This window comes from Xylaria bambusicola, assembly GCF_022495145.1.
Source record: "Xylaria bambusicola strain CBS 139988 unplaced genomic scaffold F5B22scaffold_6, whole genome shotgun sequence".
In the NCBI taxonomy this organism is placed as follows: domain Eukaryota; kingdom Fungi; phylum Ascomycota; class Sordariomycetes; order Xylariales; family Xylariaceae; genus Xylaria; species Xylaria bambusicola.
Window position 1 is genome coordinate 841058 of NW_025953559.1, and position 18400 is coordinate 859457.

General features: G+C 49.9%; 9 protein-coding genes across 9 annotated transcripts; 4 read left to right on the plus strand and 5 right to left on the minus strand.

Annotated features, from left to right (window-relative positions):
- Window positions 1–240: 240 nt before the first annotated feature.
- On the plus strand, window positions 241–2046 carry F5B22DRAFT_467568 (kinase-like domain-containing protein). Its single transcript, XM_047972121.1, has 2 exons — window positions 241–643; window positions 726–2046. The coding sequence occupies exons 1-2, from the start codon at window positions 419–421 to the stop codon at window positions 1794–1796; spliced, it is 1296 nt and encodes a 431-aa protein (XP_047834275.1). The 5' UTR covers window positions 241–418; the 3' UTR covers window positions 1797–2046.
- Window position 2047: 1 nt separating this feature from the next.
- Window positions 2048–3372, plus strand: F5B22DRAFT_467534 (short-chain dehydrogenase/reductase-like protein). Its single transcript, XM_047972120.1, has 2 exons — window positions 2048–3188; window positions 3258–3372. Exon 1 carries the CDS (start codon window positions 2326–2328, stop codon window positions 3151–3153), a length of 828 nt encoding a protein of 275 aa, XP_047834276.1. The 5' UTR covers window positions 2048–2325; the 3' UTR covers window positions 3154–3188; window positions 3258–3372.
- Window positions 3373–3522: 150 nt separating this feature from the next.
- F5B22DRAFT_643278 (uncharacterized protein) lies at window positions 3523–4759 on the minus strand (the record flags this gene model as incomplete). Its single annotated transcript, XM_047978242.1, has 2 exons — window positions 3523–4575; window positions 4688–4759. 2 exons carry the CDS (start codon window positions 4757–4759, stop codon window positions 3523–3525), a joined length of 1125 nt encoding a protein of 374 aa, XP_047834277.1.
- Window positions 4760–5243: 484 nt separating this feature from the next.
- Window positions 5244–6841, minus strand: F5B22DRAFT_593581 (uncharacterized protein). The gene is made up of 2 exons (XM_047974003.1): window positions 5725–6841; window positions 5244–5662 (listed from the first exon to the last, which is right to left on the minus strand). The coding sequence occupies exon 1, from the start codon at window positions 6558–6560 to the stop codon at window positions 5823–5825; it is 738 nt and encodes a 245-aa protein (XP_047834278.1). The 5' UTR covers window positions 6561–6841; the 3' UTR covers window positions 5244–5662; window positions 5725–5822.
- A 396-nt stretch (window positions 6842–7237) lies between these two features.
- On the plus strand, window positions 7238–8973 carry F5B22DRAFT_593583 (uncharacterized protein). Its single transcript, XM_047974004.1, has 5 exons — window positions 7238–7578; window positions 7745–7803; window positions 7866–8010; window positions 8070–8156; window positions 8233–8973. The coding sequence occupies exons 1-5, from the start codon at window positions 7558–7560 to the stop codon at window positions 8392–8394; spliced, it is 474 nt and encodes a 157-aa protein (XP_047834279.1). The 5' UTR covers window positions 7238–7557; the 3' UTR covers window positions 8395–8973.
- An 886-nt stretch (window positions 8974–9859) lies between these two features.
- Window positions 9860–11819, minus strand: F5B22DRAFT_634158 (uncharacterized protein; the record flags this gene model as incomplete). Its single annotated transcript, XM_047976939.1, has 2 exons — window positions 9860–11551; window positions 11610–11819. 2 exons carry the CDS (start codon window positions 11817–11819, stop codon window positions 9860–9862), a joined length of 1902 nt encoding a protein of 633 aa, XP_047834280.1.
- A 1117-nt stretch (window positions 11820–12936) lies between these two features.
- On the minus strand, window positions 12937–13659 carry F5B22DRAFT_467637 (uncharacterized protein). Its single transcript, XM_047972123.1, has 2 exons — window positions 13550–13659; window positions 12937–13441 (listed from the first exon to the last, which is right to left on the minus strand). The coding sequence occupies exons 1-2, from the start codon at window positions 13571–13573 to the stop codon at window positions 13259–13261; spliced, it is 207 nt and encodes a 68-aa protein (XP_047834281.1). The 5' UTR covers window positions 13574–13659; the 3' UTR covers window positions 12937–13258.
- A 452-nt stretch (window positions 13660–14111) lies between these two features.
- Window positions 14112–17282, plus strand: F5B22DRAFT_467597 (DNA repair endonuclease XPF). Its single transcript, XM_047972122.1, has 2 exons — window positions 14112–14250; window positions 14328–17282. Exons 1-2 carry the CDS (start codon window positions 14203–14205, stop codon window positions 17094–17096), a joined length of 2817 nt encoding a protein of 938 aa, XP_047834282.1. The 5' UTR covers window positions 14112–14202; the 3' UTR covers window positions 17097–17282.
- A 206-nt stretch (window positions 17283–17488) lies between these two features.
- On the minus strand, window positions 17489–17811 carry F5B22DRAFT_643284 (uncharacterized protein; the record flags this gene model as incomplete). Its single annotated transcript, XM_047978243.1, has 2 exons — window positions 17489–17698; window positions 17791–17811. 2 exons carry the CDS (start codon window positions 17809–17811, stop codon window positions 17489–17491), a joined length of 231 nt encoding a protein of 76 aa, XP_047834283.1.
- Between the last annotated feature and the right edge of the window lie 589 nt (window positions 17812–18400).

An 18400-nucleotide genomic window follows, 5' to 3' on the forward strand; every position in this document is an offset into this window, starting at 1 on the left:
GTTTCGTTGTTCCTCTATACATACGACAGTATTATTCATTCCATTACCTATCGGAGAAGATTACTACCTTCCCCCATCTTATAGACAATAGTAGGCATACCCACGTAATTGGCTAGTTATTCAATTGTTATACAGCGATTAACCGGGGACTATAGTCAAGTTATCCATATCTTATTTAGTGGTTATTCAGTGGCTAACTCAATTCGAAGTCGTAGGGGCAGGCCAAGGCTCAGCAACGTATTTCGTATTGCAGCAGCGTAATCAGAGAGCATCCGCTGAGCTTGGCGTTTTAAACCATCTCCAAGATCAATTGGCAACAAAGTTATCGTAGACGCAGAGATCTGAGGGCATACACAAGTCCATTACATATTTGCAGTATCTTAATCCTTCTAGCAGCAGTCGAAGGACTTGAGACGAGATGGCTTCGTTTCGTTTTAAATCGTATCTTCAATTAGTCGACCCCGCATCACGTTACAGCATTACAAAACTCTCAGGTGGATTGGTCAACTTGACAGTTCGAGCCTCAAAGACAACAGCAAGTGAAATAGGCAGTTTTCCAGGGTCTCGTAGTCTGGTTCTCAAGTATGCACCTCCTTTTGTTGCTGCAATTGGGCCTGAGGCGCCATTCTCGTCGGAGCGACAGGTATGATAACTAGTTGATTAGACGGTGCTTCTATCACATTTCGTTCGCAAGTCGGGGTATGGTAACGATTTAAGCAATATAGGAAGTCGAGGCCAGCGCGCTCAAACTCTTCGATGACGACGGGCCTCTGGCCGGTCTCCGCGAGCGGACTGGCATTCGAATCCCGAAGGTCCTTCATCACAACGTCAAGTCGTCTGTGTTAATCATTGAGGATCTTGGTCCACTTGTGACGCTCTGGGATTTTTTGTCGCCAAGGGCATTTGAGGGGAATGACCTCGCTGACAATCGCATCGCCGAAGTAGGACGTGCTATAGGCAAGCGAGTGGGGGAATTCTTCGCTATGCTTCACTCCACAGACACTGTAGAGCAAGTCAAATATGCTTCGAAGAGCAATCCCGATATAGCAGTCTCCGTACAGCAGTTATCTCACAGCCTAACAAAAGGTCTCGTCTTCGACGTAGCAGTCAAGCCGATTCGTGAGCGGCTTGCAACTGATGATGCGGGCAAATTGTATGAAGTTGTGCTCAGCGCATTCAACCAGCATTCACCCCCCGATGAGGGTTGCTTCTCACTTGGAGATTGTCACCCAGGGGCCATCTTGCTATCTAGCTGGGACCAGCTTGTGAAAGACCACAGCGATTTTTCTCCTGAAGCCTCTGTTGCTGTGATAGATTGGGAGTTTTCGGAAATTGCTGGCCGTGGTGTAGATGGGGACATCGCACAGTTCCTGGCATGTCTGCATTGTCATTGGCTATACCTTGAAGCGTTGCTCGAATCCGTTGGAAATGATCCGAACACATCGTCCAAAGCGAGAGGAACCCACAAAGCGCTCATATGCACTGAAGCTTTCGTTCGAGGACTATGTTTAATCTATCCCGAAGTCTCGAGCGATCCCTTAACAACGGATGGCATGCTCCGGCACCTCCGCTCCACGGTAATTCTTCTCGGTCGTGAGACCATCAACCAAGCATATGAGTTCGCATGGGATCTCGAAGGCTATGCAGTCTCCAAGGATGAGCTACGGAACAAGATGGTAATGGCGGGGACTGATTATCTGAGAAAGGCTGGGAAAGATGAGGCTGAGGCCTTGGAGATATGGTTAAGCACCACGGAGGCCAAGGGTATAATCCTAACGCTATTCTGTTTGCCTTGATCCGCCGACCTTACATACCGTTGCCTTAAGTGATGTTTCAAGTGTTGGAATTGCATTATTTACATGGCAGCTAACTTCGTCACCTGGTAGCTAACCTGGTCGGTTAGTTTAGACTGCTGGCGGAAGAAAATCCCAATTAGTTAAGACGAAGACAAGGGCAAGATATGCCATCATTAGAATGAAATACAAAAATGACTCAAGAACCGAGCGCTGCCAGGAGTCACTTTAGCGATGATAGCAAACGTCGATGGCAACATTGGTTGGGTGTGTCTTGGATCGACGGCTGCTATGATGAATCATGACCAATTAATAATTGAGGAGGCACGCCAAATTGTAACTCAGCAACTATCAAAGCCCCTTTCCAAAGTGTTTAGGCGAGAGTAGCACAACACATATGAGGTATATGCATCTGTATCCTCGATTCCATCGCATTCAGGCCGCCTTTTTGAGAATTGCCCTCTTCGGCATTCCATAGCCCACTCCGGCCAATCATCGCTTGGGAAGAGGGATAGACTAAGGAGCTACCACTATGTCGAAACCATGGATATTCATCTCGCCATCAAGCCGAGGCATCGGACATGCGTTGACAGCCCATCTCCTCCGCACGACATCACTGCCCATCCTTGCGACAGCGCGCTCTGATCCAGCCGGCGTGAAGGAATCCCTCGTTTCCGCATCGGCCAATAACAGAACGTCCAAAGACGATGGATCCCGACTGCACGTGACACACTTAGATGTGACAGACGAGTCGAGCGTCGAAGCAGCAGCGGCAAAAGCAGCAGAGCTCTTCCCGCCATCGACGCACCACCTGCACCTCGCGTTCGCGCTACCAGGGATCCTGCACCCGGAGAAGCAGCCGCGGCGCATCGACTACGACGACGCGCTCGAGACGCTCAGGGTGAATACTCTTGGCCCGCTGATGCTGATGAAGTGGTTCGGGGACCTGCTACCGCGCAAGGGGACGGACCTTTCAGATGTGAGAGGAGCAGAAGCAGCCGGATTCCGCGTCCCGGCGCACGCGACCTGGCTCACGAACTCGGCGCGCGTAGGCTCCACGGCCGACAACAGGCTAGGCGGATGGTACAGCTACCGCGCGTCCAAGGCGGGCGTGAACAGCATCACGAAGAGCTTCGATCTGCATCTGCGGATGCGAGGCGCAGGGAACGCGATGGCCATGGCGTATCACCCCGGCACGGTGAAGACGGGGTTCAGCCAGGAGTTCTGGGGGAATGTAGCTGAGGACAAGCTTTTTAGTCCCGAGTTTGCTGTGCGGAAGATGTTGGAGGTTGTGGCGAGTAGGACCGTGCAGGACGGGGGGAGGTGTTGGGATTGGAAGGGCGAGGAAGTGCCGCCGTGAAATTGAGACTCTGTGGCATGAGATTGAATACGACTGTGGGTATCTCGTTCTTATGACTTCTTTCGAGATCATTCCAGTTAAACACGTTTAGCACTCAATTTTAGACCAGACAAAGGCTTCCCACTCAACACTTTTACATGGCCAATGTGCGTTGGCCAAGGTTGAAAATAACCATGGTATTATAATAGTACGAATGTGTAGTAATGCGCACGCAGTATCATACAGTTAGCAGACACCTTCAACGGCCGACAAGAAGGCCGAGGTGTATCTGAGAAATAAAAAATTCATACACTGTGACCCTTTCAACCCGTCTTGACAAACGCCATGCGGCATCAAAACAATAATAATTCCTGTACGCCATCGCCTGTATTATAGTGCTACATCCTGGAAAGACGCACCATCGCCGGGGGACGGTGCAGGTTGTTTCTCGTCCTCAGCACCCTCCTCCTCTACTGTGGCTTGCTTATTCGGGTGTATAGCAACCTTTTGCTCCTCTTTATCTTCCAACCTCATCTTCTGTTCCTCCGTAGACTTCGCCTTGACGTTATCTGCTTGACTAGTCTCCTCCTTGGCATCTTCAGCGCTACTATCTTCCTCTGTCTTCTTCTCCATGGCATCTTTAGTCTCGTTGTTTTCATCCGAGGAGGGTGCTGTGGGGAGCTCCTTTTGTGTCTGCGGTGGCGTGGCCATGGGCTTGTTGGGTGTAGTGCCCTGGCTAAGGGGGTCTGGTCGAAGAGCGTCAAGATAAAATTTGGCTACCGGCACAATTTGACCCCTCTCCTCGCAGGCGGTTACCCACTCGGGCCTTACAACAGGAATATTCATATCACGAGCCTTCTCCCAAGCGACTCCACGACCCTCGGTGGTAACAAAGTGCGTCGTCTCAATCGAAACATTATCAAGAATTCGCGCGCCGATGCGCTCCACCGCGGCAATGAGGTTCTCGCGTACATTGGCTGGTAGAATGCCGGTGGTGAGGGTGATGCCCGCGAGGTCTGTCATCTTTAGCGTCCGCACGACGAGCTGATTGCTGGTTAGGGTGCCGGCAGATGTCCTCAACACGAGGTGAAAGGTGTAATTGGCGTTAACGTCAAGGCCGCTCATTTTGGTACTGGACATTTCTAGCGGCCTAGGAATGTTGCCAATCTTTTGGCCATTACGATACAGCGACAGGGAGAAGAGGTCGGCGGTCGCCAGCTCGATGTTATCCCATTCTAGGACGATGGCAAACTGGGAGGCACTTTTGCAGCGGAGGACTGGCGTGCTGGGTTCGGACGCGCCAAAGGCGGCAAGGATACTCTCCTGAAGGGCAGCAAATTTCTTGTCGGACTCGGCCTCAGCGGCATTGTTGCGCGCGACGGTGATGTCTACTATTGACCCGGACACGATATTGGGCGGCAGGAGGATAGAAGGGAATTCAATCTAGAATTTCCCATCAGCTTCGTGTGTGTATCTCAGAACCAGCTGGGCGCGCGATAAAGCGAAATTGATACGGAGAGATGGGGAGTGGCGCCATAGCCGCGGTGTTGCATACCAACCGTTTGTCTGGAGTCAGGAGCACCGTCACGCCGGCATCGACCTTGCCGACAGTGAGGGAAACGAGCATATCGAAGAGCTGGTCGGGTGATACGAACAATAGAGATATCTAATCAGTCGAACTGTCGCTCTGTTTCTGCGAGAATAGAAGATCCGACGAGTGGATAAACCGGATCGTTTGTTGACGAGCGTGTGTCAATTAAAATGAAGCCATCACTGACGTTCTACGTGTAACTTGCCTACCTAAGCTAGGTAAGTACTTAGGCATGTACAGTCTAATGGACCTGATTATTAGCATCTACATGTACCTGCCCAGGTGCTGTTAGGTTGGTACTTGGCTGGTACTTGTAAGACAGTGGCCCCGCCCAAGATCTAGCGGGGCTGTCGGTGCGCACTGCCGAGTCGGTAGGTGCATATCAGCTGGTTGGGTCTGTAGAGCCTGGTACCTTCCTATCGATTTAGGTATGCGACATGAGGGCAAGGTACATTTAGAGTACTAGTCCAGGGGCTGGGGTTCAAGCCTGGAACTGTATCTGTGACATGCCTACCTAGTAGGTCTTCACAAATTTGCGATCAGCTTTTATGTATTTGTTGGCAACAATATACAAAGCATGTTCTAGAATGTAGATTCCCTGGGTGGTTTCTAGGTAAATTTATAGGATATAATTATATGGAATACTTATCTGGTCTGATAGGATATGTTTAGTTGGATATGATGACCTACGGAGAAATAAGAGCACTGCGCAGTAAGTACAACTAAGTATGCGACATGATACACAACCAAATCTAAATGACTAATGAGCTTTATACTATGTATGGCTTACATGTACGTAGATGGCTTTGTATGGACTGAAAAGGGACATAACTGTATCGTCTATGGCAAGTCTGTATGGGCAATTCAGTTGAAAATAATTTACAACGGGGATTCCAATAGCTACAACAGCCTCGAAAAATATTTACGTTTTATATGCAGCTATATACTAGCTGTAAGAAGAAAGCATCATGAAATTACAGAGTCGAGCTATGCCGACATACCTGGTCGCTCATGAAAACGCCCCAAGAAGGACTTAAAGTACCTCAATAACATCGATAGAGGTAGTAGGAGGAGACATTTCCCGGCGTATGCTAGATTGCTAATTCGCAGTTCGCTTTCGCTTATTATTAGGGGCGCGCGGTCGACCGCCGAATGTGCCTCGTGAGAGAGGGCTATGCTGCTGCCCGCTTTCGAGGTGCGGGTTACTCTTGTTTCCTCGAAGCTTGATCTCGGCGGCAAATATAATTTGTTTTGCGCAATCCAAAAGGTCCGCGAATTTAGCAGTACATATGGCCTGAGGGCAGGGGCTCATAAGGCGTAGTGATCCGTAAAGGCCATTTACTGCACTCGATTCACCGTCAACCGGCACGCTCTGGCCAAAGCGATCGTAACCTGCTGCAAGCAAAGCATCTCGCACCGCATGCATAAGCTTCCTTTTGGCGGTGCCATTTGCGAATGGAGATCCCCCGTGCGCAAAAGCAGACATCCACAGCGGCTCTTTCTTCTTCTGAATATAGATATCCAGTAGAGACTTGGCAAACGGATGCTCAAGCCTGTCGAAGTATTTCATCGACTGATGGAAAAAGCAGTGCTTCGGAGAGGCGACCACGGTTATTTTGTATGGATTTGACGTCAGTCTGGTTCCCAAGGGACGTAGCTCAGTTGGGAAAGAAATGTCATATTGATTGCAGATAGCAATAACATGCTGTCCCGGTTTGACCTGGACGTTGGGATCATCCCAGGCTGCCAGTCCGTTGAAATGGACGGGAGAGGGCTGGGCTTGTACACGGGCATCCAGGGGCCGGAGAGAGGCCAGCCGGGATATAGTCCTCTTCATGAATTTGGTCGGGAGATGTGAGAAGAGTTGAGCTGCTGGCAGCCCATGTTCGGGTTACTGCAACAACGACCACAGTGACAGTGGTAATAGAGGATTTGGGACAAAGTTTAAAGCTCTCGCACGAGACTTTAAGTTCCATTCACATGGGCCACCTGGGCAGAGTAGAAGTGAAGACAGTACGCGGACATGTGATTGGCGTAGAAATAAAGAGGTACCTATACAGAGTGTTTAACAATGCATCGTTGTAGTTGTAGGTACACGGACTGCACGGGCCAGTTCGTGTGAAGAGTTATATTAAAAAAAAAAAAAAAAAAAAAAAAAAAAAAAAAAAAAGGAGGTACTGAGGCTGCCGTTCCACCCCGCCTCTAAGCGGCATCTCTACATGTACTCATGTCGACAAGCTTCCCTGGCAGCACTGGCTTAGGCAAGTATTTAGGCATTTACATTAGGTAGGTATTCAGACGCCTATTATCACCACACGTGTGCCTCCTGTAGGCATTTTGCATAGTAACTGCTCATCTGGGTTAGAATGCAGCATTAATCATGTACATGTCTGGAGATACATGGCGAGCATGGGTAGTTACAAGCTACAGGCTGTAGGTACAAACGGCCAAGGGAGTAAGGTCGGCCGAACCGCTAAGCCACTCCTGCCCTAGCGTTCCTGCCAGCACCCCCTACAAGCTCCTACAAGCCGCCTATAAACAGCCTCCCGGGCCCACCCAGCCCGCCGGCCATTGCTCATTGGACTTAAAACCAGGATTTTCCGATAACAAAGCCCCTCGTCGCCACAAAACATCCCACCATCCGTCCATTCGCATTTAAATCCACATCGTCCATCCGTCATCCAACCAACCAACCGACCAACACACCAACATCACAACGAGACTCTTCCCATTCATCCGCACACACTGCGCCCCCTCTCAACCCGTACACCGCAGAAAACAACCAGAATCTCTATTGCAAAGCGTCGCGCTCGACAGCGAGTGGCCTTGTCAACATGCCTAAGAATAAGGGAAAGGTACGCCTACACGTCCCCCCCCTTCCCACGTTTTACAGTCCAACACTGCCCCCCTCCCCCCCTTCGACCCGCCTCACGACACTATCCTCGTTCACCAAACACTTGCATCATCAAACTCGCCAGTGTATTGTCTTCGACGGTTAACTGACATGCTTAATCCATATAGGGAGGAAAGAATCGAAGAAGGGGTAAGAACGAGAGCGACAAGGAGAAGCGAGAACTTGTGTAGGTTCTATGACATAATCGGATTCAGGCATTTTTATTTCGACTGACAAATCCAATCACAGCTTCAAGGAGGAGGGCCAAGAGTATGCCCAGGTAGTCAAGATGCTTGGTAGCGGCCGCCTCTCATGCTCTTGCTTCGACGGGCAGACGCGTCTTGCCCACATTCGTGGCAAGCTACGCAAGAAGGTCTGGATCAATAACGGCGACGTAAGTATACGAATGACCTACATCACCACTACCATACCCTGCTGACCGACATTCATCAGATCATACTACTCTCGCTCCGTGACTACCAAGACGACAAGGGCGATGTTCTCATCAAATACACAGCTGACGAAGCCCGAACACTGAAAGTATGTCACATACCCTTCTACCTCCGACATGAACATCCTGAAGTACAATAATAAGTATACTAACGTTAGCCCCTAGTCCTACGGTGAACTTCCGGAGAGCGCTAGAATCAATGAGACCGATACTTACGGTCCCGGCGACGAGGGCGAATGCAACTTCGATTTCGCCGACGACCGGGAATCCGACGACGACGAATCGGACTCTGGCAACAACAAGGAGATTGAGATCGATGACATCTAAACCAGCCGCCAACTTCTTCCCCTTTACGCTACTACTTGCATACCTTGTGGGCCTGAGAGCATAATTTATCATCAACAATGGGGGTTCAAGCTGGGGGGGAAAGTGCCCATTTGGGGGCGGGTTTACAAGTACTGTCCGTCTATCTCATCAGTACTCGCCAGCTCATCCCCTCCATCACGGCCACGAAATATGCGATAAGGCGGCCATAACGGCAGAAAGTATTACGAGTAACGAGGGGGCTACCATCCCTCTGAAACCGAGGAATTATTTCTATCACAAGATTCCTCGGTTGGGATACCCTGGGAGCCTTCGAGCCTGTCTTCTCTCTCTAACCCACGCAACGGTCGTTCGTGTGGGTTCCCCGACAGCAACTTAGACGGTGTAGGCGTTTGATAGGAGCCGCTTCTACGCTTGTAATTTGGAAGGATATCGAGTCCATGGCGGGAGAGACGTCATTCAACTCGTCGCGAGGGTTTTCGTTTTCATCATCGTCTTTTCTTTTTCTCTGCATAACTCTGTCGAACTTTCCGTATCCTAGGTTGTCGTTAGTCATGAATATGGAAATGCATTCTCTCAGTATTCTGTGCATATGACTCCTCTACGTTTGAAATTTGTTCGCATATGTAATGAGCATTTGGATTCGTAGCTTGAACCAATGACTTATAAAGCGAGTAAGTATGAAATGACGTGGCCCTCACTGGATCTAGAAAAATACCTACCCAGTTTCGTTATACCGCACCTGTTATGACACTTGCAAAGATTTATTCGCGGCTTGAATAATATTCTCTTTTGATTTATTTATATTGATCTATCTCCAAAATTTAACCTCTTTCAACGCTTGATCACTCCACTACTTTCCATTGCTTTGTGCACTCGCCACTACATCTATGTGCTAGAAACGTAGTTTCAGGATGGGAAGTATAGAGAGCCGTAAGTTTCCGGCAGAAGCTTTCATCTTCGTTTCCTCTGATGCATCCAGTGGTTATCGAATATAAAAACGTTGTGATTGGCCCTCCCTTAACGTCTGAGCCGAAACATCGGATCAGCGTCTGGATCTATTGGATCTGTCTTTGGTAGCAATATCGTAACTAGACACGAGAGGCTTTTCAAGTGTAAAAATCGTAAAAGCTTGGAGGGAATCTTAATACGAGTTCACAAAATTAGTTCGCTGAGGAGTGTTGAAAAGCATCGAGACGTCGCATCATTTCATCGCCTTGCCGTGAAAATGGATATGTCAAGAGTAATGTAGGGCGCATCTGAGAAAAGGATACATCGGCTTTCTCGTAAATATATAATCCACGTGGTCGTAGTATTACAACCCGGGCTCTTCTTATTGTTGCGAGCGCGCTCAGACCGGAGTAAGCCTCCACTAATTTGGCGCCTCATTTTTAGACCGGCGCAGTCGAGCAACCTCGATAAGACTCTACCATTCGTCGTCGCTCTTTTCGTCGTCTGTAGCAAATGATCAGCAGGAAATACAAAACGAGTGTTCTGAGGGGAGTTTCTTACCACTACCGCGAGTTCTGACTTGTCGTTGCTGTAGAGCCCTCGCCAAAGCGTCAGCCATGTTACCGCCCTCTTGCCCTCCAGGGTTGACGCCAGCTGGTGGGAGTCCACTGCCGTGAGGGCCCGTATCTGCTCCGGGAACCGCAGCCCCGCTCCTATCTCTGATTTGGGTCCTATCTACTTTCTTGAGAGATGCAATACCACCAGCTGCCTGGATACCTGCCAGCATAGCATTGCGTCCCGAGTCTGCCCCAGACCCAGCTCCTGCAGGCGTGGCGGAAGAGTAACCAGAGTCGCGATTTGGAGGTGGCGGCGGAGGCGGAGGGGGTCCTCCTGGAACGGAAGACGGTGGCGGTGGCGGTGGTGGCGGTGGTATTCCCGGACCCGGAGGCGGCGGCGGAGGCGGAGGCGGCACTCCAGGATTGGATGGGGGAGGAGGTGGAGGAGGTGGCGGCGGCGGGACGCCAGCTTTTGACGGGTGAGGCGGAGGCGGAGGAGGCGGAGGTGGCACCGATGATTGTGGTAGAGGTGGAGGTGGTGTATTCCTGGGGGGAGGTGCAGGCACTGGCCTCGAGGCAGCTGGCACAGGGGGGGGCATAGCTTGCGGTTGTTCGCGCGGAGGCGGTTGAGGGACAGGACCCCTTGCTGGAGGTGGAGGAGGCACGTTGTTCAATCTCTGGCCTGTAAAGACGGGAGGAACACCAAATTTCTGAGTAGTTGCCTCTCTTTCGTCAATCGGTGTCTTGGGTGGTCGCGGAGGAGGAGGCGGCCCTGCTGGCGCCGCGCGAGGGGGGTCTGCCTGTGCATATTTACCAGCGTCGGGTAGGGCAGGAGGGGCGTTGAAACGAGGCCTTGGGGGTGTGGGTTCCTGAGGAGGTGTTGGCTCGCGCTGTACGGTCTCTTGCTTGCCAGATCTCCGTGGGGCGGGAGGAGGTGGAGGCGCGCCACGACGAGAGCCAGAAGATGAAGAGATGCTTTCAGATATGGGTCGCGCAGCGGCGGGAGGTGGCGGCGGCGGCGGCGGTGCTCGACCATGTCCGCTACTACTGGTGCTTACAATACTTCCAGTGCTTCCATTCACCGGTGGCATGGGAGGAGGTGGTAGTGCCGGCATTGCAGAAGTTGTCTTCTTTTCATTTTCCTCTTTCAAGAATTCAACAATGAAATCTTGATTTTCTTTGATGAAGTCATCCGTAAGCCCTTGCTCAGACAGGAAATTCCCAAAATTTTGCCGCCAGTTCGGATCGTATGCCTCTAGCTTAGCAAATTCAGAGGAAGGCTTTAGATAGCTGTTGAGATTCAAGGAAGATGTTCTTGCATGGGGCTGCATCAATGGGAGACTGTTTCGCGGCGACTCGGGCGGAGTCGGATTGGAGACGTGCCTATGGCCTCCAAAGAGGCCACTTAAGAAGCCGCCAGACTTTTGATGCCGCTGAGTTGTTCCACCAAATGGAGTGTTCTTGGTAGCTTTAGAAGCATTCTTTTCCCTGTCGTCCATCTTCTTTTTGAACTGTTTTGCTTCCTTCTCATCGACGAAAGACAGCCCGGCCCAGCATTCTTCGAGCTCGAAGGTGTGGAAGAAGGTGCGATCAGCATTGTAAGACCACGTATCAAAGAGCTCCTGATCCCATATGACACCCCGACCAGCAGGCTATAGAAAGATTAGTACATCGGCATATCTCAATCTGTGATGGCTATAAGATGCTCACTGATATGTCTACCATCTTGATCCAGTACGTGTTCCCCACCAAATCATTGGCGAGGACGGCAGCACCCTGCAATCCAGTATAGGTCCATTTTTGCCTGTTTGGGTACGCGACATAGAGTCTGGCAACGGCAACAGCTTGGATCTTGTTGGATTGCTTAGGGACGACTCGCTTGACGGTCTCCTTATCCTCCTCGTTGAGAATAGAGGGCATTTCTTATCAAGAGCGAGGTGAGGCGAGTAGGGGCCAGGCTCGCCCACGGCGAAATTTAACTGAAGAAGGGGTCGTGTGATGAGCTGTTCGGAGTCGGGATTCGGCTACCATGGGGGATCGACAGTCCGAAGTCCTACAGAATACGACAGACAGTTTCCTTGAAAGCGACCGCACGCACAAAGGGGTTCAGCGCGGCCGGCGCTCGTGAATACAGAGCGAAGAGCGATCGATGGTCGTCAGGAGTCGACGACGTTGGAGGAAGACGCGGCGACTTGGGCGGTGTTATGGAGCAATGTCGGGTATGGCAGAGGGAGCCGACCTTTCGGAGGGAACTCCCCGAGCGAACGGAGAAGGTAGAGGAAATGACGAATTGTAATTGTCGGCAAAGATATCATATAAAATGCCAGCAACGGCAGACAAAGCAGAGATAAGTGAGCCGGTAACCTACTGATGATGATTGGGGGGATGTTGAGCTCCGTGGATACAACGGGCTACGTTGTACGTAGGTAGAAATGGATGTACTGAGTATAGTAGGTAGGCCGCTGAATAGATGAATGGTGAAATGGGGGGGCTACCTTGCTTAGTCCTTACTGTAGTGCTACCGTCATGAATCCAACCAAACGGCTATCGCCAATCAGTGGATCGCTAAAAGAAGGAAGGCATCCAACAATTCAATTTGGTTCCATGCCAAGATGAAGAGAAGCCACGCTTTACCCCACCAGCTGTGACAGACAGCCCAGTCTCGCCAGTGAACCTTCCGTAGGTACTCGCCTCCTTCTACACCGCCACAAAAGACAAACCAGAGAAAAAGCCACTGAACAAGGGGTCTGTGTCTGGGTGGAGTAGGGACTCGATACATACATAGGTAGTACTCAGAATTGCTAGATCTAGGAACAAATACTCATTGTCGCACTGCCACGACACACAGGTACATACTTGGGCAGTACCTATGTAGGTAGGCGAGTAGGTAGGTAGGTAGATGTATGGTAGAGCTACTAGTAGAAATGGCTGATATCTGTACAAATCATACCTACATACAAGGCAGGTGTTTGAGTGGAATGATTTTCCAAATCGCCTCTGACGCGCGTACAACCTCAAGACAAGTAACGCTGCCTAAATGTACCTATGATAACTCTGTCGAGGCCAGATGAGGCCAAGCAGATAGTTCAGCTGAGGTACGTAGGCATCCCCAATTGCGTAATGTGCAATACAATGGCAATGAAATCTAGTTTGCAATGTCTTATTACTATGTAGATGTGTAGAGACAGAATCACAGGCAGCAGTCTTTGGACCTGAACGGCAGTTTCTTTGTTATTCGTGAGAGTCGTATCGATCATAAAAATAGTCCCATGTGTAATTAAACCATAATTCTCAGATGCCTGGGGTACGCCCGTCAGGCTTCTCTCAAATCATAATATGCTGTGATCAAACGCCTTTTTCTATTTGTTCAAGGCCTGCGCCTTCGCTTGTCGCTCTTCCTTTGTTCCCTCTTGCTCGGGCATGTTCTGAGGAACCGCAGGGCCAGGCGCTGCCTTGTGGGCCTGAAACTTCGCCTGATCCACCGCCTCGTGAATACCCTTGCTCACTGGGTTTTGATGAGCATCGGCATTGGACTTTCCAGTCTGATATAGAGTTTCATTAGCATCCTTATTTGGAAGAGAAAACAAGAGGGAGAACTTAGATTGGAAGGTAGAGAAGAACCCATGTGATTCTGAATAGGCAAGACATACTTGAGTGGTAGAGTTGTCAGGCATTTTGACTAGGTAGTGTGCAATGTGTTGCTAGTTTATTTGACCGTTTCTTCTGATTCTTACAATAGCGAGCAGGTATCTTATGATTCAATATTGGTGTTCGGTTGGAGATTGAGATTGGAATATATGTTAGAGAAAGCGCCCCTCTTAGGCATCTTTATAAGTAAAACTGCAGCCTTGATCTGTTGTCACACGGTTGCGTCGACGATGACGTATCCCGCACCCTGACATCAAATACATGTAAGCAGGTCTCGTGATTCGGCGTCGAAGTGGCGGCAGCTAACGCCGCATACATAGTACATACCTACATAGCTAGCAGAGGTAATGATGCGATGCGCGTACCCCGGATTTCGCATTCCTTGGTCCTGGGCCCGGGTGTCAAACTCCTCTTTCCAGGCACCTAGTCCAATATCGGAATCGAACGCCCGCCATCTACGGTATCTCACCATCCCGCCGCTGCCGCCCGTAGATGTCCAATGATCGATCTACCTACTCCTCGCTACTCAGCCGCTAGGTAGCTCTTCACTCATTCGGTAGCCCGTAGGCATATGTCACATTCTCCATCCAACATGCACGCCATTCGCTGAACCCTGCCTACTACCATCACTACCTTCAACAGAGACGTGCCCCGCATGTCTGCAAGCAATGCTCCTCAACCAGTGAGACTATCACTGCCCTTGGTATGGCAATCCATGAGCAACATCCGCAGAAATGTCCTAGGAGCCACTAGCACACTAACGAATCACTCTCGCCGTAGGAGTACCAGCAACATCTTTTCCAAGAGCTCCGAGCGGAAGATGAACTCGTCGTGATTGCGAAGGGCCTCGGCCTTATGCGCCTGGTTACAAATCTCCTCCACAGCTATGACGCCGCCGGCAATAACCTCGTTATAATCGTTGGTGCCGATGATAGGGAGAATGCCTGGATTGGAGAGGCACTGGCGGAGCATGCTGCCATTAGCATGGCACCAAAGGCCAGGGGTCTGACAGTCGTCAACACCGATTTTACCAGCGTTGCTGCGCGAGAGAAAATGTATGCCAAGGGCGGCATCTATAGCATCACGTCGCGAATCCTCGTCGTCGACCTCTTGACTGGCCTGCTCAGGACAGAGAGCATCACCGGCATCATCTTACTACATGCCGACAAAGTTGTTGCTACCGCTTTGGAAGCCTTCATCCTTCGCATATACCGCCAGAAAAACAAGACGGGCTTTCTTAAAGCCTTCTCTGATAACCCCGAGTCGTTTACCATTGGGTTCTCCCCTTTAGCTACAATGATGCGAAACATGTTTTTGCGCAAGGCATCCCTATGGCCTCGTTTCCATATGACCGTCGCCACGTCTCTAGAGGGGAAAAAGAAGGCCGAGGTAATCGAGCTTGAAGTTCCCATGACTGATGACATGAACGCGATACAACAAGCCATCATGGAGTGTGTTGAAGTAAGCATTCATGAACTTAAAAAGGGAAACAGCGGTCTGGAGATGGATGACTGGAATCTCGATAGCGCTTTACTGAAGAATTTCGATGTCATGGTTCGCCGCCAACTGGATCCCAACTGGCATCGGGTAAGCTGGAAGACGAAGCAAATAGTCGGTGACTTGACTGTTCTTCGAGGCTTGTTGCATTCTGTATTAGCGCTTGATGCTGTGTCATTCCTCCAACAATTAGATACTATTCATGCGGCGCATTCGCCACAGCCTGGCTCAACGAGGCAAAACCAGTCACCTTGGTTATTCCTTGACGCTGCAAATACTATCTTCAGCACTGCCAAGCAACGAGTTTATGCTGCTAATAAGGCAAACGTGAATGCCCGGAGTTCAGTTGACTCCCTCCGCCCTGTGCTCGAAGAGCAACCAAAGTGGGCCCTCTTAGCCGAGATCCTCGAGGAGATTGACCGAGATCTCTACTTCGAGCCCGCGATTCGTGGTGACTCTAACCAAACAATTTTAATCATGTGTTCTGATACGGCAACCTGCCGCCAACTCCGAGATTATCTGCAGACCATGCACGTACAGCCGAAAACAGACGAAAACCCAAACCTAAAGAAAGAAGACCACAAACCCTCCGCTTCCTTCATGATGAGGAGAAAACTCCGCAATTATCTTAATTGGAAACGCGAGTTCGCCAAGGTGAACAACGAGTTATTTTCCGAGAATCAGAAAGCTTTGGAGAGTGCAGTCGATCCGAGATTAGCTCGAGGCGGCTATAAAGGCAGGGCACCCGCAAACAAGAGGCGGCGAATACGGGGTGGTGGCGTAGTGGGTTCTAATGCACCGAGTCGGACAGCCGATGGAAGTGTTGCACAATATTTTGAGAAACCTGCCGAGGTGGCGGATCTGATGGAAGAAGTACAGATGCTAGAGGAAGAAGCGGGACAGAAAGCAGAGATAATCGCCGATCCTCTCGAGGATATGGATGATTATTTCGAACTCTATGATATGCAGGACCTGGTCGTGATACACGCCTACGATGGTGACCAAGATGAACATGTCCTTGAAGAGATCAGGCCCCGTTACATTATCATGTACGAGCCAGATGCTTCATTCATACGGCGAGTTGAAGTTTATCGATCTTCACATAATGACCGGAACGTTCGGGTATATTTCATGTTCTACGGTAGTTCTGTTGAGGAACAACGTTATCTTGCGTCAGTTCGGCGGGAGAAGGATTGCTTCACGAAGCTCATCAAAGAGCGTGCTAGCATGTCTGTCGTCATGACCGTTGATGCACATGGCGTAGAAGACCCCCAAGAAGCGTTCTTACGAACAGTCAACACGCGAATAGCTGGCGGTGGGCGCTTGACCGCAACAGCTGAGCAGCCGAGGGTTGTTGTCGACGTACGAGAATTCCGCTCCTCATTGCCATCACTACTCCATGGCCGCAACCTGAATGTCATACCTTGCATGCTGACCGTTGCGGACTACATTCTATCACCTAACATTTGTATCGAGCGTAAGTCTATCAGCGATCTCATCAGCTCATTTAAGGACGGACGGCTATACAACCAAGCGGAGACCATGTTCCAACATTACAAGAACCCTATGCTATTAATTGAGTTTGACCAAAACAAGTCATTTACGTTGGAGCCATTTGCCGACTTGTCAGGGAATATGCGGTCCGTCAACCCGAACGAGGCGCCCTCGGATCTTCAGTCAAAAATCGTGCTGCTCACCCTCGCGTTTCCGCGTCTCCGTATTATCTGGAGCAGCAGTCCTTACCAGACGGCCGAAATCTTTGAGAATCTTAAGACGCAGGAGCCCGAACCTGATCCTATCGCCGCCGTGCGTGCGGGGCTCGACAAGGATATGAAGGCGGAAGACCAGGCGTTCAACCTCGAGCCTCAGGAGATGTTGGGTGTTGTCCCCGGCGTGACCCCTCAGAACCTCAAGAATCTCATCCTAGAGACAGAGAATATACGAGACGTCGCCAATATGACAATTGAAGAGCTAGATGCCCTGATTGGCAAGGAAGCAGCGAGGAAGGTTCATGGCTTTTTCAATCGGAATCTCATCGATTTAGATTTGTGAATACCTAGACTGGGTTTCCAGAGTTGAAATGAGGAGACGTGGTGAAAATATAAAGATGTTAGTATGGAAAATATCATAATGTAGTATAACTAAGCGCATCGTGAGATTATAGTCATAATGAACTAGCTGTTCAGTACGAGTTCCCGATCTTCTTACATAGTTCCACCTCTAATGTCACGACTTGAGATCCATATTATTGTATAATTTATGAATTTATATTCATGCTCAAGAATGGAGAATAAAACGTCTAAATAAAAAGTGCCGGGGGTATGGGTATCGTGATCTCGTAGCCATCGTCAATTCCAACTTGCCAAAACTCTCGCTCTGTTCTTTCAATTCATTCCATGCGGTCCTCCACTACTTCTTTCTCCCCATCGATCCTCCCTCAGCCTTTAGATCCGACTTGTTGTAGTGGTATGATGACGCCTTCCCCTCGTGCCACCCATGCGTCGACGTCGGCCGCCGCAGTAGCCGCAGGTGAAGAAGCTGATGAGGATGTCGAAGAATGACACGATGCCGCTGATGATGGCGTGCAGGATGTTACCGACGCCGTTGACGATGGCCATTAGTACGCTGCCGATCGTGCGAAAGATGCTCTGAATCTGTTCGTTGACGGCATGTGTTAGCTCGGCTTATCTAATTGAGCCAGGCGCGGGGACAGAAGTCGGACGGACTTCTGCATGGTTGAACTTACACAGCTGAGAACAGCACCCATTTTGAAAGTCTTGGTTCGAAAACCGTTGGTAACGAGGTGTTTTGGTGATTGGTTATGGTTTGATAGGATGCCTAGTGGTGTTGTTGCGCTAGGATCTAGGTTGGTTGATTTGTTGATTGATATTTGCGTTTGTATGGGTTAATGATGAGGAAAGCTTCACAGACCGAGTCATTCGAACCTTAAATATTTAGATAGAAATGAGCAAGTACCAGTAGTAGCTGTCTGTGACGTATCAAATCAATCAGACTGAGGGGGCTATTGAGCTTCCAGTCGTCAATGTGCCTGACAAGGCAAGTGGCGTATCAGAGGAGACCACGATCATCACGCATGACATGTGCTCATACATAGAGCCATCTACTTAATTGAAAAGATAAAACGCATGCAAAACCGTGGTATACGAATAGAAGGTTCTCCGATATGCCATGATTCACTAGAGGCTGGCACGGACAAGCACGGTAATGGATGTGCACAACGAGAGCTGAGGAATTAGGTCATAGATCTTGACATTTGTCCAATAGGATCTGGGACGGACGGGAGTATGTAACCCCCTCGTTGCAGCATCTGACGAGGTACCAATTTAATTCATCTA

Excerpts from the sequence above, each read along its gene's own strand:
- F5B22DRAFT_467568 (XM_047972121.1), top strand. The coding sequence starts at position 419 with ATGGCTTCGTTTCGTTTTAAATCGTATCTTCAATTAGTCGACCCCGCA. Across the intron at positions 644-725 it reads CATTCTCGTCGGAGCGACAG|GAAGTCGAGGCCAGCGCGCT; the intron begins GTATGATAACTA and ends TAAGCAATATAG.
- F5B22DRAFT_467534 (XM_047972120.1), top strand. The coding sequence starts at position 2,326 with ATGTCGAAACCATGGATATTCATCTCGCCATCAAGCCGAGGCATCGGA.
- F5B22DRAFT_593581 (XM_047974003.1), bottom strand. The coding sequence starts at position 6,560 with ATGAAGAGGACTATATCCCGGCTGGCCTCTCTCCGGCCCCTGGATGCC.
- F5B22DRAFT_593583 (XM_047974004.1), top strand. The coding sequence starts at position 7,558 with ATGCCTAAGAATAAGGGAAAG. Across the intron at positions 7,579-7,744 it reads TGCCTAAGAATAAGGGAAAG|GGAGGAAAGAATCGAAGAAG; the intron begins GTACGCCTACAC and ends TAATCCATATAG. Across the intron at positions 8,011-8,069 it reads TCTGGATCAATAACGGCGAC|ATCATACTACTCTCGCTCCG; the intron begins GTAAGTATACGA and ends GACATTCATCAG.
- F5B22DRAFT_467637 (XM_047972123.1), bottom strand. The coding sequence starts at position 13,573 with ATGCCTGACAACTCTACCACTCAA. Across the intron at positions 13,442-13,549 it reads CTGACAACTCTACCACTCAA|ACTGGAAAGTCCAATGCCGA; the intron begins GTATGTCTTGCC and ends ACTCTATATCAG.
- F5B22DRAFT_467597 (XM_047972122.1), top strand. The coding sequence starts at position 14,203 with ATGTCTGCAAGCAATGCTCCTCAACCAGTGAGACTATCACTGCCCTTG. Across the intron at positions 14,251-14,327 it reads TGAGACTATCACTGCCCTTG|GAGTACCAGCAACATCTTTT; the intron begins GTATGGCAATCC and ends CTCTCGCCGTAG.